Source organism: Scyliorhinus torazame, chromosome 2, assembly GCF_047496885.1.
Source record: "Scyliorhinus torazame isolate Kashiwa2021f chromosome 2, sScyTor2.1, whole genome shotgun sequence".
Classification (NCBI taxonomy): domain Eukaryota; kingdom Metazoa; phylum Chordata; class Chondrichthyes; order Carcharhiniformes; family Scyliorhinidae; genus Scyliorhinus; species Scyliorhinus torazame.
In genome coordinates this window covers 230,455,154-230,470,220 of record NC_092708.1, presented here as the reverse complement: position 1 = coordinate 230,470,220, position 15,067 = coordinate 230,455,154, and the positions used below count along the sequence as shown (strand labels likewise).

The following is a 15,067-nucleotide window of genomic DNA, read 5'->3' as shown; positions in this document are numbered from 1 at the left end:
AAATTAATTTTAAAACTGTGAAGTAACTTAAGAGTATCACCAGATGATCAGTGCCATCTTCAATATCCATACAACAATCCTTTATATATAGCACAAGAGGACATTAGAATAGCTCTATGGGGTGTCTGGTGAACAGTTTCTAACAATAGAATGATTCAGTATTAAAGATCATCAACAAACCTGATTGCAAAAATAGCTTTCCCAAAATACAGTTCATCGGAGCCTTTCTGTCCAACCAACATATATCTCTCAATTTACACCAACAGAACAAATGTGATTACTACTGATGAGACCCATGTACAAAATGGGCTGCCCTGCTATCCTACATAGCAGTAAATACACTGTATACTATATATATAGCACTATATAAATGCCAGCTTGTTTGGTTATTTATTTTTGCTGCATTTTCTGTAAAGTACCTTTCGCACGAGGACTGCAGTGATTCAAGAAACTGGATCACCGCCAACATCAAGGATGATTAGGGATGGGTAATGAATGCTAACCTTGCCATTGATGCTCACATCCCATGAGCAAATGAAAAAGCGGTGTCTGGTCACTGCTTTAGCAACAAACTCCATGATAGAGCTCCACATTTTCGTTGCGCACTGGTGTTCACGGCCTTGTGTCATTTGACTGGCTGGTCAGATTTTCCACATTACTGAACAACACCAAGGGTGCACAGGAAGACATAATTATTCTGACAAACTGACTATTGAAATTTAATATAGGAAGCTCATTCCACCCCTGGATAGCTTTATGCCAATAGCTAAGGCAGAAAAGCCTAAATTTAGCCCCCATATTCCATAAAGGAGACAAGTAATGGCGAAGGACAGGAAGAAGCCAGTTAAACATCATGTTTCCTAACTGGGAGGGTGAATACCATAAAAATGTATTGTATAGCACAAAATATTCTTGAATAAAATTTCAGGGTCTCAGTGTGGGGTATTTCTGTCTCACTGGTATGCTATTTGTAAGGCAGAGACTGTGCAAACAGGTATGTATATTCATAGAGCACAAAAGGTTTCCAAATTGGCAAAATAGCATACGAGCTACCTTTCTATATCTTGAAAACAAAGATATGCTAAAAAAACTTGCATTTATAATCGCACCTTTCGTGACCTTACAACCAATGAAGTGCGTTTGAAAGGCAGTCCTATGTCATAAGGTTTAGCTCAGTGGGATAGACAGCTGATTTAGGCGCCGGAATATGGCGACTAAGGGCTTTTCACAGTAACTTCATTGCAGTGTTAATGCAAGAGTACTTGTGACAATAAAGATCATTTATTTATTTATAATATGTAAAAAGGTTTACCTCAGTTGGCTGGACAGCTGGTTTGGGATGCAGAGCAAGGCCAACAGCGCAGGTTCTGTTCCCGTTCCGGCTGAGGTTATTCATGAAGGCCTTCTTAACCTTGCCCTTCACCTAAGGTCTGGTGATCCTTAGGTTAAATCACCACCAGTCAGCTCACCCCCTCAAAAGTGGAAAGCAACCTATGGTCATCTGGGACTATGGCGACTTTACACTATGTGAACAGCACAGAATCCAATTTATACACTACAATTGGAAACACTGGATTAGCTATGATTAAAATAAAATTAATAATTCCCTGCTTCCTCTGCCATGTCTGTAAGCTTAATTGATATATTGGCTTATTAAAAATATACATTTAATTTGTCATGTGCACAGCAATCACATATTGCATTTGTAAAGTGCTCAGTAGATCAGGTGCACCACTGGAGACAGGGAACAGCCATTATAATATACTATTTCACACAAAAATTCTACTGGGTTTCCAAGCACACCACTGAATATATATACCTTGCAAATCAACCAACACTATATTTATAATTATGCTTCTAAGTCTAGAATGCAGCATTAATAACATACTAACCCCATTTATGTTTTCATCGTGAAATGCAGTTTCAGGAAATTCAAGAGCTACATGCGGGATGAACTTTTATTGGTAAATAAACGCAGACAAGAAAGTCTTTCACAGCGATTATAATTGTGAGAAAATCAGGAAGAAACGGAGATGCAGGATAACAGGCCTGCACTCACAAAGAACACCCAATACAAGTATTCAAATGGAGTTCAGCTAAGACGGCAGTGGGTGAGTCACAGCCATCATTTTGTGTCGTCTCAAAAAACATTTTAAAAATCCATTTGAAACATCCGACAACTGTACAGAAACATTTGAAATCATAGCCCTTGGGACTCTCACCATACTGGCTTCCTGTAAACATTTTTTTTTATAAGCCCATTTTAGAACAGTCATGTATGTGTGTATTTAAAGGAAAATTACCATTCTTTAGTCAGAGGTTCCTGAATTCTACAACTTAAGTTTTGCTTTTACGTTAAGAGTGCAACTTAAAGCTCCTGAGGAAGCATACTACCTACAATTTCTCGACAAACTGTATACCATTATACTATTATAGACTACTTAAACACAAACTAAAGTGCTACACATAATACAATGTCAGCACTGGTGGTTGAGAATTAAATTTTAAAATAGGAATTGCAATTGGGCAGAATGTGGGTTGAGGCTGCCTACGAATCCAACACTGGCAAAAGACACAGCAAACAGGCCAAAGGGCTGGCTCCTAGGAACTGATTTACAAAACCCAAACTGGTATCATCTTTGTAAACAGCAAGTTGAGAGTTATTTGTGAGCATGAGTCATGCTAGAACCATTCCTGTTTAAGTGAATGGCGTTAAATATACGTGTCTCAATGAGACACATTTTCTGTTAGTAACTTATAGTGGTCTCAGCATGATCAGAATTTTGTAAGCATGTTTTAGTTGTACTGCACTTCAAAATTTTGAGATTAATATTTAAAAAACAAAAATCTGTAAGGACCACAAAGGAATGTACCTACTACATTTAGTTTTCAAACTCCCTTTTAATAAGAAAATTACTGAAAAGATTTCTGTCTAAAGTTCAAGTAGCTGTGAAATGTCAGAGCCTTCAATATATTCAGTACATTCATAGAAAAGTTAATCTCCAAACTAAGAGCACACAGATGGTATCTCAAAGCGGATATCCTATGCAACATTTGAGCACATTCATTTGGTATCAGGGGAAGTGGTTTTGAACCATTTGTTTCGAGTTCATAACAGCTGGTATCTGAGGAGAGGTGTGTGAACAACGCAATGTTTTGAGCTGAAACAGTATATATGCTTGGTGCATGAAAATACCACCCCATTTCAAACTGATCGTGAAATCTAAGATAAAATTATGTTGTGTTCAAGCATGAGGTGTTAAAAGTGTAATATGAAACTCTGAAGCTATGGACTTGCACAATTAACTTGAAAATATCTCGTTTCACAACTTTACAAACGTAAATATCCGACCAGCCATTCAACATTATAAAACGGAATAGATTTACTTGAGTGACTGGTAACTACAGTGATGGTGACGGAGTCTATTTTCACCGTTTCCCATGTATCTTCCTGCTCACTTACTCATAGGTTACATTTTCGACCAATTTCACTTCAATGCAAGAGTGCAGTTACTCAAGAGTTTAAAATACACTTGTTTCTAATAGTTTAATAATATGAAGTTACATGCCTTATCAAAGTAACAAATTTGAAACTTCCATGTTAAACTCAAATGTTTGAATAGAAGACAGGAACTGATTTCGGATCTGATTTAGCATTAAAAAAAGGATTAATGGGCTGAGGAGTCAAGGAAATTGGCTTACATTCTCGGGAGTTTAGAAATTCATTGAAATTTCAGAAGGGGCTCGACCGGGTAGACCGGTTGCTTGTAGAGAATCTAGAACACAGAACGATGTCAGGATAAGGGGTCAATCATTTAAGACTGGGATGCGGAGGAATTTGCTAATCTTTGGAATTCTCTACTCCAGATGGCTGTGGATGTGCTGCCCTGGAGTATATTCAAGGCTGAGATTGATAGGTTTTTGGAGCCTTATGAGGAGTCAGGCAGAAAACTGGAAGTGAGTTCAAAGGTCAGCCATGATGTAGCACAGTAGTTAGCACCGTGGCTTCACGCGATGGGCTGAACGGCCTCCTTCTGCACTGTAAGTTCTATGATTTTACTGAGGGGCAGTGTGGCTTACTCATGCTCCTATCGTTTATGTTCTGATGTCAGAAGTTGTATGAGACCTGATGGGGTTGGTGGAGGTGGTCAAGGGGGGTCTTAGTGGGATACGCTGCACTTGCCATTGATGGGGAGGGTGCAGGTGGTGAAGATGAACATGCTGCCACGGTTTCTGTTTATGTTTCAGTTCATCCCGATTTTACTCCCTAAAGCCTTTTTCCGGAAGATGGATGTGCTAATCTAGGAATTTGTGTGGGCTGGGAAGGTGTCGAGGGTGAAGAGGGCTCTGTTGCAAAGCCAGAGACAGGGAGGGGGTGGTTGGCACTCCCGAACCTGATGCATTATTTTAGGCAGCGAATGTGGAGACGGTGAGAGGCGATGGTGGAGGGAGAGTGCTGGCTTGGAGGAAGTATGCGGGGAGTCAACTAGTCAGATCTGAAATCAGACTGGAACTACCGAACAGACAGGAAATAATAATAATAATCATCGCTTATTGTTACAAGTAGGCTTCAATGAAGTTACTGCGAAAAGCCCCTAGTCACCACATTCCGGCGCCTGTTTGGGGAGGCCGGTACAGGAATAGAACCGGCACGGCTGGCATGGTTCTGTATTACAAGCCAGCTGTTTAGCATTTGCAAATCAAAAACCTTCTCCGCAAGGAGATAACGAGGTACCCTCGGGCCCCGAGAGACACACACAATGTTGGAGGAGCTACTGGATGCGGATAGTCTGGAAAAGTGGAACGCAAGGACATATATGGATGATTTTTTTTACAAAGGACACGCTCCACCCTGGACGGAAGAAGGGAGATATGGGAGGAAGAGTTAGGGATGAAAGTAGGGTGGGGACTCTGCAGCAAAGCACTGAACAGGGCCAACTCCACTTCCTCCTGTGCAAGGCTGAGTCTCATGCAGTTTAAAGTGGTGCACAGAGCACACCTGACAAGAACCCAAATGAGCAAACTCGTCCTGGAGGTGGGAGGACAAATTTGAATGGTGCCAGGGAGGCCCAGCCAACCACACCCACATGTACTGGACATGCCCCAAACATGTTGGGTTTTCGACAGCCTTCTTCGAGGCAATGTCCAAGGTTGTGGGAGTTAGGGTGGAGCCATGCAGTGGCAGTCCTCAGGATATCGGATCAGCCAGAGCTACACACGGGGAAGAAGACTGACACCGTGGCTTTTGCGTCCCTAATCGCCCGCTGGAGAATCCAGTTGGGCTGGGGATCAGCACCACCCACAGCTGCAGACTGGCTGGCAGACCTATCAGAATTTCTCCACCTGGAGAAGATCAAGTACACCATCCGAGGGTCTAAAAAAGGCTTCCACAAAGCATGTGGCCATTCATCAGCCTGTTCCAAGACGTGTTCGAGGCCAACGACTGATAGAACGGGGTGGGGTGGCAATTAGTGGGGAGAAACCGGAGGAAACACCAAGGGGGAGCCCAGAGAGAGACCGACATGGGGATCAGAGGGCCCAACACAAAACCACAAGAAAAAGACAAACACCAAACAAACCACCTACAGTGAAAGAAAGGGCCAGGAGAAGACCCAGAAATAGCTGAAGAGGGAAAGTAGGGGCAGGGGGGTTACTGAAAAGGGACTGAAAATTGTTACCGTCTCACTCATTTTTTTTCTTTGTGTACGGTGTAAAAATGCAAACTTTATGAAAAATATTTGAAAATACGATCTGGAATCAGTTGAGGAGGCACTTTAAATTGGGCCACATGCAGGTGCTGACCTGTGTGGGAATCACAGGTTTAAGCATGGAAGTGGGGGGGGGGGGGGGAAAGAGGAGGGGGGCACCGTAGCACACTGGTTAGCACTCTGTTGCTTCACAGCACTAGGGCCCCGAGTTCGATTCCCAGCTTGGGTCACTGTGTGCGGAGTCTGCATGTTCTCCCGTTTCTGTGTGGGTTTCCTCCGGGTGCTCCGGTTTCCTCCCACAAGTCCAGAAAGACGTGCTGTTCGGTAAATTGGACATTCTGAATTCTCATTCGGTGTACCCGAACAGGCGCCGGAGTGTGGCGACCAGGGGAGTTTCACAGTAACTTCATTGCAGTGTTCATGTAAGCCTACTTGTGATACTATTAATAATGATTATTATTATTATGTATAGGCGGCGGAGTGAGGACGGGTTGGAGCAGGTCAGGGATGTGTTCTCGGAGGGGATGTTTGAGGGGCTGGAGGAACTAGAGGAGGGATTTGAGGTAACAAGGGGGAGCGAGTTCAGATACTGGCAGGTGCGGGACTTTGCGCGAAAGGAGTTGCCTTCATTTCCCCAAATACCAGAGTACACGCTACTGGAGAAAATACTGCTCTTGGATGAGGGCAGGATTGGGAACAAGTATGTGTGGCTGGGAGAGCAGGGCAAGACATTAGTGAAAAGGATCAAGCGGAAGTGGGAGGAGGAGTTGGGGAGGGAGATAGGATGAGGATCTGGTGTGAGGTGATGCAACGAGTGAACTCAACCTCCTCCTGTGCAAGAATGAGTTTGATGGACCACATAACTCGGGCTCAGATGAGTGGGTTCTTTCTGGGGTAACTAATGGATGCAAGAAGTGTGGGCGGGGGCTGGCAATTCATGCCCACATGTCCCGGGGATGCAAGGGGTTGGAGAGCTAGTGGGTGGTATTCGTGACCCTATCAAGGATTGTAGGGGTTGAGGTGAAGCCAGACTCTATGGTGCCGATCTTTGGGGTGTCAAAAGTGCCAGAGCTGCTGGAGGGGAAGGGGGTCAATGTTGTGTACTTCACCTCTCCGACTGCCTAGCGACAGAATTTTTTGAATTGGAGGTCGGTTACGCCACCGGAAGCCGTGGCTTTGCTGGGAGATTTATACGAGTTGCTCCGGTCAAAGATCAAATTTGCCATGAGGGGGTCGGAAGAGGGCTTTGAGGTACGTGCAGGCCATTCATGGCAATATGCGAGGAACTGTTCGTCGGGTGGGGTCGGGGGATGTACAAACTGTATACATTGTTTGGATGTAGAATTGATGTTATTGCTCGTGTTTGGGATAAAATATCTTTTTTTTTTAAAGTTCTATGAGTAAAAAAGTGAGGCAGTCGAGTAAATGTTAGCACACCAGCTAATTTCGCTATATTAGAGTTATGGTGCATATTTCTAATTAAGTATTTAATTTGATTTTTTTTTTGCAAATCAGCATTCCACTGTTCACTCCATTATATTGTGCAATTCATGTCGAAAAAGAAACAAATTAAGAAAACCAAGTTTTAATGTGTAATAATCTTATTTTATATATTTTGCTATGCATTCGGGCAATAGGTTTTACGCAGTGCACAAATCAGGTTTTAACCGTGTTTGTGAATGGGCTTTGAGCATGTTAAGTTTGGGCCCCAGGCATCAGGAGCAGAAGTGAAGTGGACTAACATGACCACAAAGTTCCTTGCTTACTTTCAGACTATTTACATTATAACTAGATCACCAGTTCAAACACAAATTGGTTCATGATGCTGGGCTTATTGGGTGAATGCACACTCAGATTGCTATCACCATGACCACCACCACCAGCTTCAACTATCATCTCCCAAAATGTTTGCAAGAACTGAACTGTGCATTTTAAACAGACATGATGCAAAAAAAACATGAATGTGTCACTCAAACGATCCACTGAAACCTCTTTGGCAGTTCAACTGTGGAACACTGAAACAACTGCACTAATGCACAAGTATAAATACATAAATGAACAGCTTGCTGGATAAATGCATCACCCTCACTTTGTTGCTGAGTCATTGATAGCACAGAGGCCCACATTGTGCTCTTATTCTATACATTGAGCCTGGTTAGCTAAGCGCTAAAATTGGGCAAAATAATCCAGGGTTATGGAAATTTAAACTTCCGGAGGGCGCGGTGGGGAGATGCAAAGAGGAAAAGCAGGCTAACACACAAGTAGACTCCCAAATATTTGCATTAGGTTGACGACACTTTACTATGAGGATAATTTGAATAAAATCACCTGCAACACATTCGCAAGATGCAGATTGGCTAAAACAAATCTGCACTAAATGAGTACTGTATGTTAAAGGCGACACGATGCTCACAATTTCACATCACTGCAGCTTCACCATTTGCAAATGAATCACAAAGCAAAACTTTGTAAACTGAAACCTTGTTTACTTTGGTTGCCAAAGAACAGGTCAAAGCGAGGTACTGCTGCACTCTCCGAGACCCATTCGTACACCTAAAGTTACAGATAACTTTGCTGTTAGTTTGTTACAAAAACAGTAGACTGTCTGCCAGCAAGTTCTGTGCAAGCTGAGTGTCTGCAGGCGCTGTGAATGGACACCAGGTATTTTATGAATGGGTTGATCATGTGACGGCCACACCTCCCAAGCGAACATTTTTGTGAGTGGCTGCAAAGCAACATTTGCAGCTGCAGTTTCAGCAGGTCTGACATGGAAACTCTGCAGCAACCCCGGTGCACAGGCTTTGGGGACTACACATGCTTATTGATCTGGGGATTTCTTTTAATGAATGCACATATGGCATTCAAATGAAACGATTAATAAGCATTGGCGGGTCAGTTATTGCAATAAGGAAATTTCACTGAGTAAACTAGATAAAGTAATTTCTGTAAAACCGACACCAAACGTCACTCACCGGTTTATGCAATTCACTCCCCCCAGTCCCCCCTCTCTGCCAGAGCCCGGGAAGGGGCTGCAGATCTGACCCCCTCCCACAAACCAGCAGCACACGTCTCCAGGAGGATCGTCACACCCCGGGGTTGCAGTACCCGCCCTCACGCCCGCCCCCGTCCATCTGCCCAAGGGTGAAGTGGGCACCCTGGGGTGCAGTCCTTATCTCGGGGTACAGTACCCACCCCGGGGTGCAGTACTCCCCTCGGGGGGCAGTATCCATCCTGGGGGATAGTACTCATCCCGGAGTGCAGTCCTCAGTCCTCATCCCGGGGTGTAGTCCTCATCCCGGGGTGCAGTCCTCATCCCGGGGTGCAGTCCTCATCCCGGGGAACAGTATCCATCCTGGGGGATAGTACTCATCCCGGGGTGCAGTACTCATCCCGGGCTCGGGGTACAGTATCCATCCTGGGGGATAATACTCATCCCGGGGTGCAGTACTCATCCCGGGCTCGGGGTACAGTATCCATCCTGGGGGATAATACTCATCCCGGGGTGCAGTACTCATCCCGGGCTCGGGGTACAGTATCCATCCTGGGGGATAGTACTCATCCTGGGGTGCAGTACACATCCCGGGGTACAGTATCCATCCTGGGGGATAGTACTCATCCTGGGGTGCAGTACTCATCCCGGGGTGCAGTATCCATCCTGGGGGATAGTACTCATCCCGGGGTGCAGTACTCATCCCGGGGTGCAGTACCCACCCCCACTTGCCTGGGTGCAGTACCCGCATCCCCGCCCCCCCCCCCAATTGACCTGAGGTGCAGTACATGCCACCACTCCCCCCAGGGTACAGTACCTCACCCTGCCCGCCCAGGAATGCAGTACCCACCCCTGCTCACTCCAGGCTGCAGTACCCACCTTGGGGTGCAGTCCCTGTCTGCCCGGTGTGCAGTATCCGCTCCTGCCCCAGTTGCCCTGAGGTGCAGTACATGCCGCCACTCACCCCAGGGTACAGTTCCGATCCTGCCTGCCCCGGGATGCAGTACCCACCCTGGGGCACAGTACCCACCTGCCCTGGGTTGCAGTACCTGCTCCCGCCCCAGGTGTCGTGCAAGTTGTTGCCCTCTCAGTGGTGCAGCACCCGCCCACCCAGGGGGTGCAGCAGTCACCCTCACCCGCCCGCCCTGAGGATGCAGCAGCTGCCCTCACCCTCCCACCCTGGGGGTACAGTAGCCACCCCCACCCGCCCACCCTGGGGGTGCAGCAGCTGCCCCCACCCACCCACCCTGGGATGCAGCAGCCGCTCTCACCCGCACCTCCCTGCCCTGGGGGTGCAACAGCCACCCCCACATGCACCCGCCCGCCCTGGAGATGCAGCAGCCGCCCCCACCCGCCCGCCCTGGGGGTGCAGCAGCTGCCCCCACCCACCCACCCTGGGATGCAGCAGCCGCTCTCACCCGCACCTCCCTGCCCTGGGGGTGCAACAGCCACCCCCACATGCACCCGCCCGCCCTGGAGATGCAGCAGCCGCCCCCACCCACCCGCCCTGGGGTGCAGCAGCCGCCCTCACCCGCCCTGGGGGTGGGGGTGCAGCAGCCGCCCCCCCTACCCTGGGGGTTCAGCAGCCGACCTCACCCGCACCAGCCCGCCCTGGGGGTGCAGCAGCCGCCCCCACCCGTCCGCCCTGGGGGTGCAGCGGCTGCCCCCACCTGCCCACCCTGCGGGTGCAGCAGCCGCCCCCGGCCAGCCAGCCTGGCTGACACACGCTTCAGAAGACAAACGAACAAAAGAATCCCCGTCAAACTCCTAAAAATGAAATAAACTAAAAACAAAACATTCAAGATGTTTCTGTTTTAGGTGGCTCTTGTTATGAACTTGCACCTACGATGACATGCAGGTGGATATATACATGATAGAAACATGAATAAATACTGAATGCAAATAGCAAATACTGGTATTGACCATATACACCAGCATGTACAAATTATACCTGTCGGTAGGTAGATTTGAATATATACCTTTAATATATCATTACAGAAAGAAATGTGTCTTTCATCCACCACAAAACATATCCTATAGTCTGTAAATTATTGTATCTTTTTTAAGCCTACTAAGTGTGCAAATAGAGAATCGGAGTACAACCCAACATCACTGACAACACAAACCATAGCGAGACACTGAGACTGGGGTCAGGGACAGCACGTGGGAGAACGGAGGGCATGGATTGGGAAGATGAGAGGAACAGCTCCACGAGGCGGGGTTGGGGAGGGCGAAAGGGGCAACGTTCTGTAAGGCATGGTCTGGGGGATGGGGGGGGCCAGGTGCCGGGTTGGGCGAGAGGGGTGAGGAACCCCGCCTCCCAGATTTCGCCTCGGGCCGGGAGGGCAATGGTCGGCGAGGGATCCCGAGATGGTGCCGGCTAGGGCGCAGGTCCCCGAGAAGGCATAATGGGGAGGGCGAGGGTTCAAAGGCGGTGGGGGTGGGTGGCACAGGATGAGCAGGCGGTAGCATGGCACTCTCAGAGCTGGGTGCAGCGCAAGCAGAGCAGGGGATGGTGCAGGCAGGGCACCGCATAATGAGCGGGGGGCGGGTCCGGTGCAGGAAGAGCAGGAGGGCAGCGCAGGAAGTGCGGGGAAGGGCAGAGCAGGAAGGGCAGAGCAGGAAGAGCGTAGAAGGGCAGCGCAGGAAAGGGCAGCGCAGGAAGAGCGGGAGGGCCGCGCAGGAGGAGTGGAGGGGCGGAATGCAGATCTGGGGGGAGGTTGGAGAATGCAGATCAGGGGGTTGGAGAATGCAGACCAGCCAGGGGGGGGATTGCAGATCGGGGGGGAAATGCAGATCGGGGGGGGGGAAAAGGCAGATCGGGGGGGGAAATGCAGATCGGGGGGGGGGGGGGAATGCAGATCGGGGGGGGGAGAAATGCAGATCGGGGGGGGAGAAATGCAGATCGGGGGGGGGGAGAAATGCAGATCGGGGGGGGGGGGAGAAATGCAGATCGGGGGGGGAACGCAGATCGGGGGGGAACGCAGATCGGGGGGGGGGAACGCAGATCGGGGGGGGAACGCAGATCGGGGGGGGAACGCAGATCGGGGGGGGGGAACGCAGATCGGGGGGGGGAACGCAGATCGGGGGGGGGAACGCAGATCGGGGGGGGGAACGCAGATCGGGGGGGAACGCAGATCGGGGGGGAACGCAGATCGGGGGGGAACGCAGATCGAGGGGGAACGCAGATCGAGGGGGGAATGCAGATCGGGGGGGGAATGCAGATCTGGGGGGGGGGAAATGCAGATCTGGGGGGGGGGGGGGGAAATGCAGATCTGGGGGGGGGAATGCAGATCTGGGGGGGGGAATGCAGATCTGGGGGGGGGGGAATGCAGATCTGGGGGGGGGAATGCAGATCTGGGGGGGGGAATGCAGATCTTGGGGGGAAATGCAGATCTTGGGGGGAAATGCAGATCTGGGGGGGAAATGCAGATCTGGGGGGGGGAAATGTAGATCTGGGGGGGGGGAAATGTAGATCTGGGGGGGGGAAATGTAGATCTGGGGGGGGGAATGCAGATCTGGGGGGGGGAATGCAGATCTGGGGGGGAAATGCAGATCTGGGGGGGAAATGCAGATCTGGGGGGGGAAATGCAGATCTGGGGGGGGGAAATGCAGATCTGGGGGGGGAAATGCAGATCTGGGGGGGGGGGAATTCAGTTCTGGGGGGGGAAATGCAGTTCTGGGGGGGTGGGAATGCAGATCTGGAGGGGTGAGAATGCAGATCTGGAGGGGTGGGAATGCAGATCTGGAAGGGGGAAATGCAGATCTGGGGGGGGGGGAATGCAGATCTTGGGGGGAAATGCAAATCTGGGGGGGGAAATGCAGATCTGAGGGGGGAATGCAGATCTGGGGGGGGGGGGGAATGCAGATCTGAGGGAGAGAATGCAGATCTGGGGGGGGGGGGGCAGAATGCCAGATCGGGGGGGGGGAAGAGAATGGCAGATCGGGGGGGGGGGGGAGAATTCCAGATCTGGGGGGGGAAGAGAATGCAGATCGGGGGGGGGGAAGAGAATGCAGATCTGGGGGGGGGGGGGGAAAGAGAATGCCACATCAGGGGGTGGGGGGGGGGGAGAATGCCAGATCTGGGGGGGGGGGGGAATAATGTTAGGTCTGGGGGGGATAGAACGCAAATCTGGGTGTTGGGGAGAATGCAGATCTGGGTGTTGGGGAGAATGCAGATCTGGGGGGGGGGGGAGAGAATGCAAATCTGGCGGGGGGGGGAAGAATGCAAATCTGTGGGGGGGGGAAGAGAATGCAAATCTGGGGGTGGGGAATGCAGATCGGGGTGGGGGAAATGCAGATCGGGGGGAAATGCAGATCTGGGGGGGAAATGCAGATCTGGGGGGGGAATGCAGATCTGGGGGGGGAATGCAGATCTGGGGGGGGAATGCAGATCTGGGGGGGGAATGCAGATCTGGGGGGGGAATGCAGATCTGGGGGGGGGAATGCAGATCTGGGGGGGGGAATGCAGATCTGGGGGGGGAATGCAGATCTGGGGGGGGAATGCAGATCTGGGGGGGGAATGCAGATCTGGGGGGGGGAATGCAGATCTGGGGGGGAAATGCAGATCTGGGGGGGGAAATGCAGATCTGGGGGGGGAAATGCAGATCTGGGGGGGGGGGAATGCAGATCTGGGGGGGAAATGCAGATCTGGGGGGGAAATGCAGATCTGGGGGGGAAATGCAGATCTGGGGGGGGGAATGCAGATCTGGGGGGGGAATGCAGATCTGGGGGGGGGAATGCAGATCTGGGGGGGGAATGCAGATCTGGGGGGGGGAATGCAGATCTGGGGGGGGGAATGCAGATCTGGGGGGGAAATGCAGATCTGGGGGGGGAAATGCAGATCTGGGGGGGAAATGCAGATCTGGGGGGGAAATGCAAATCTGGGGGGGGGGGAAATGCAGATCTGGGGGGGGGAAATGCAGATCTGGGGGGGGGGAATGCAGATCTGGGGGGGGGGGAATGCAGATCTGAGGGAGAGAATGAAGATCTGGGGGGGGGCAGAATGCCAGATGGGGGGGGGGAAGAGAATGGCAGATCGGGGGGGGGGAAGAGAATGCCAGATCTGGGGGGGGAGAGAATGCAGATCGGGGGGGGGGAGAATGCAGATCTGGGGGGGGGGGGAGAATGCAGATCTGGGGGGGGGGGGAGAATGCAGATCTGGGGGGGGGGGGAGAATGCAGATCTGGGGGGCGGGGGGGGGAGAATGCAGATCTGGGGGGCGGGGGGGGAGAATGCAGATCTGGGGGTGGAGGAGAATGCAGATCTGGGGGGGGGGGGGGGGGGGAAGAGGATCCAGATCTGGAGGAGCGGGGACAAATTGCCCCTTCAGCTCTTCATTGATTTCTTACTCGGTCGGGTTCGCCTCCTCGCTCATCTTTCAGCGGCTTCCGATCATCGCCAAGTGAACCCTCAGCAGCATCAGCAGCATCTTCATGTCCTTCATGTTGTGGCGGCTCCTTCCCCGGAGCGCGGGCAGCCGCTCGGCCGCAGCTTTGAAGATCCACATCGGGGAGGGGGCGGGGGCGCCGCTGGCATTAAAGCCCAGGCGGCCGTGCGCCCGGCGAGACTCCCCCGCCCGCCCGCCTGGCGAGGCGGGGGTGCTGCTGCTCAAGCCCCGGCTACTCTCTCCCGGGGGCTTCAGTGGCTCCTCCTGGGCGCCGCCGCCACTGCTCGGCTCCAGCTCCGCTTCCCACTCTCCATCCTCCGCTCTCAGCTCACTCCATTTTATTTCCCCCCCCTCCTCCCAACTCGATCGACAGGAGCGAGAAAAAAATCATCTGGGCGGAAGCAATGGCCAACACACGCAGACTTGCCGATTGGTATCCCTCCACTCCACTCTTTCCTTTTTTTAGCTGCTAAAATTGCTCAGTCCCACAGCCCAGGCCACGGGGCAGCCTGAATGCAGAAAGCTGATCCGCCCTGTTGCACTCTCAGCAAACACTGCCTCCTTCCCTCTCACACAGCCTAATGGCAATGGGGCTTTCTCTCTGTCTCTCCCCTGGGAGAGCGCGCAGTGATCTATCCACACACATACACAGCAACTGGTGAAGTCAGCCAGAGGAGGGGGGGGGGGAGGACACAGACTTGTCCCAGTGGCTTCAAACAAAACCAACCAACTTCATATGCCTCCCCTCATTCAACATCAAACAGCAGCCCACAGCCCAGCCCGCTTTCATTTTACGCACACCACCTTGAAATCACGTTGCAGAACTTTTTCAAGTATTGCTCGCCTCCTCACAAGTAGAATTGGAAGCAAATCCGTTTTGTTCTCTCAACGCTGGCTTCTCACGCAATTAAGTGTGACGAGCATTTTGGATCAAATGTGCTTTTGAGTGCTGATACCTATGATGCTCATTTTGCAATTTTT

The 15,067-nt window shown here is 51.0% G+C and overlaps 1 protein-coding gene across 2 annotated transcripts in view; it reads right to left on the bottom strand.

Moving 5' to 3' along the window:
* spred1 (sprouty related EVH1 domain containing 1) overlaps positions 1–14,751 on the bottom strand; it is a 119,467-nt gene extending 104,716 nt beyond the window's left edge. The window contains exon 1 of one of the 2 annotated variants that reach the window (XM_072484775.1): positions 14,049–14,751. In XM_072484775.1, the coding sequence (XP_072340876.1) occupies positions 14,049–14,074 (26 nt within the window). In that variant the 5' untranslated portion in view covers positions 14,075–14,751. The remainder of the gene's footprint in view (positions 1–14,048) is intronic. The other variant, XM_072484766.1, reaches the window with a different exon arrangement.
* Positions 14,752–15,067: the final 316 nt, after the last annotated feature.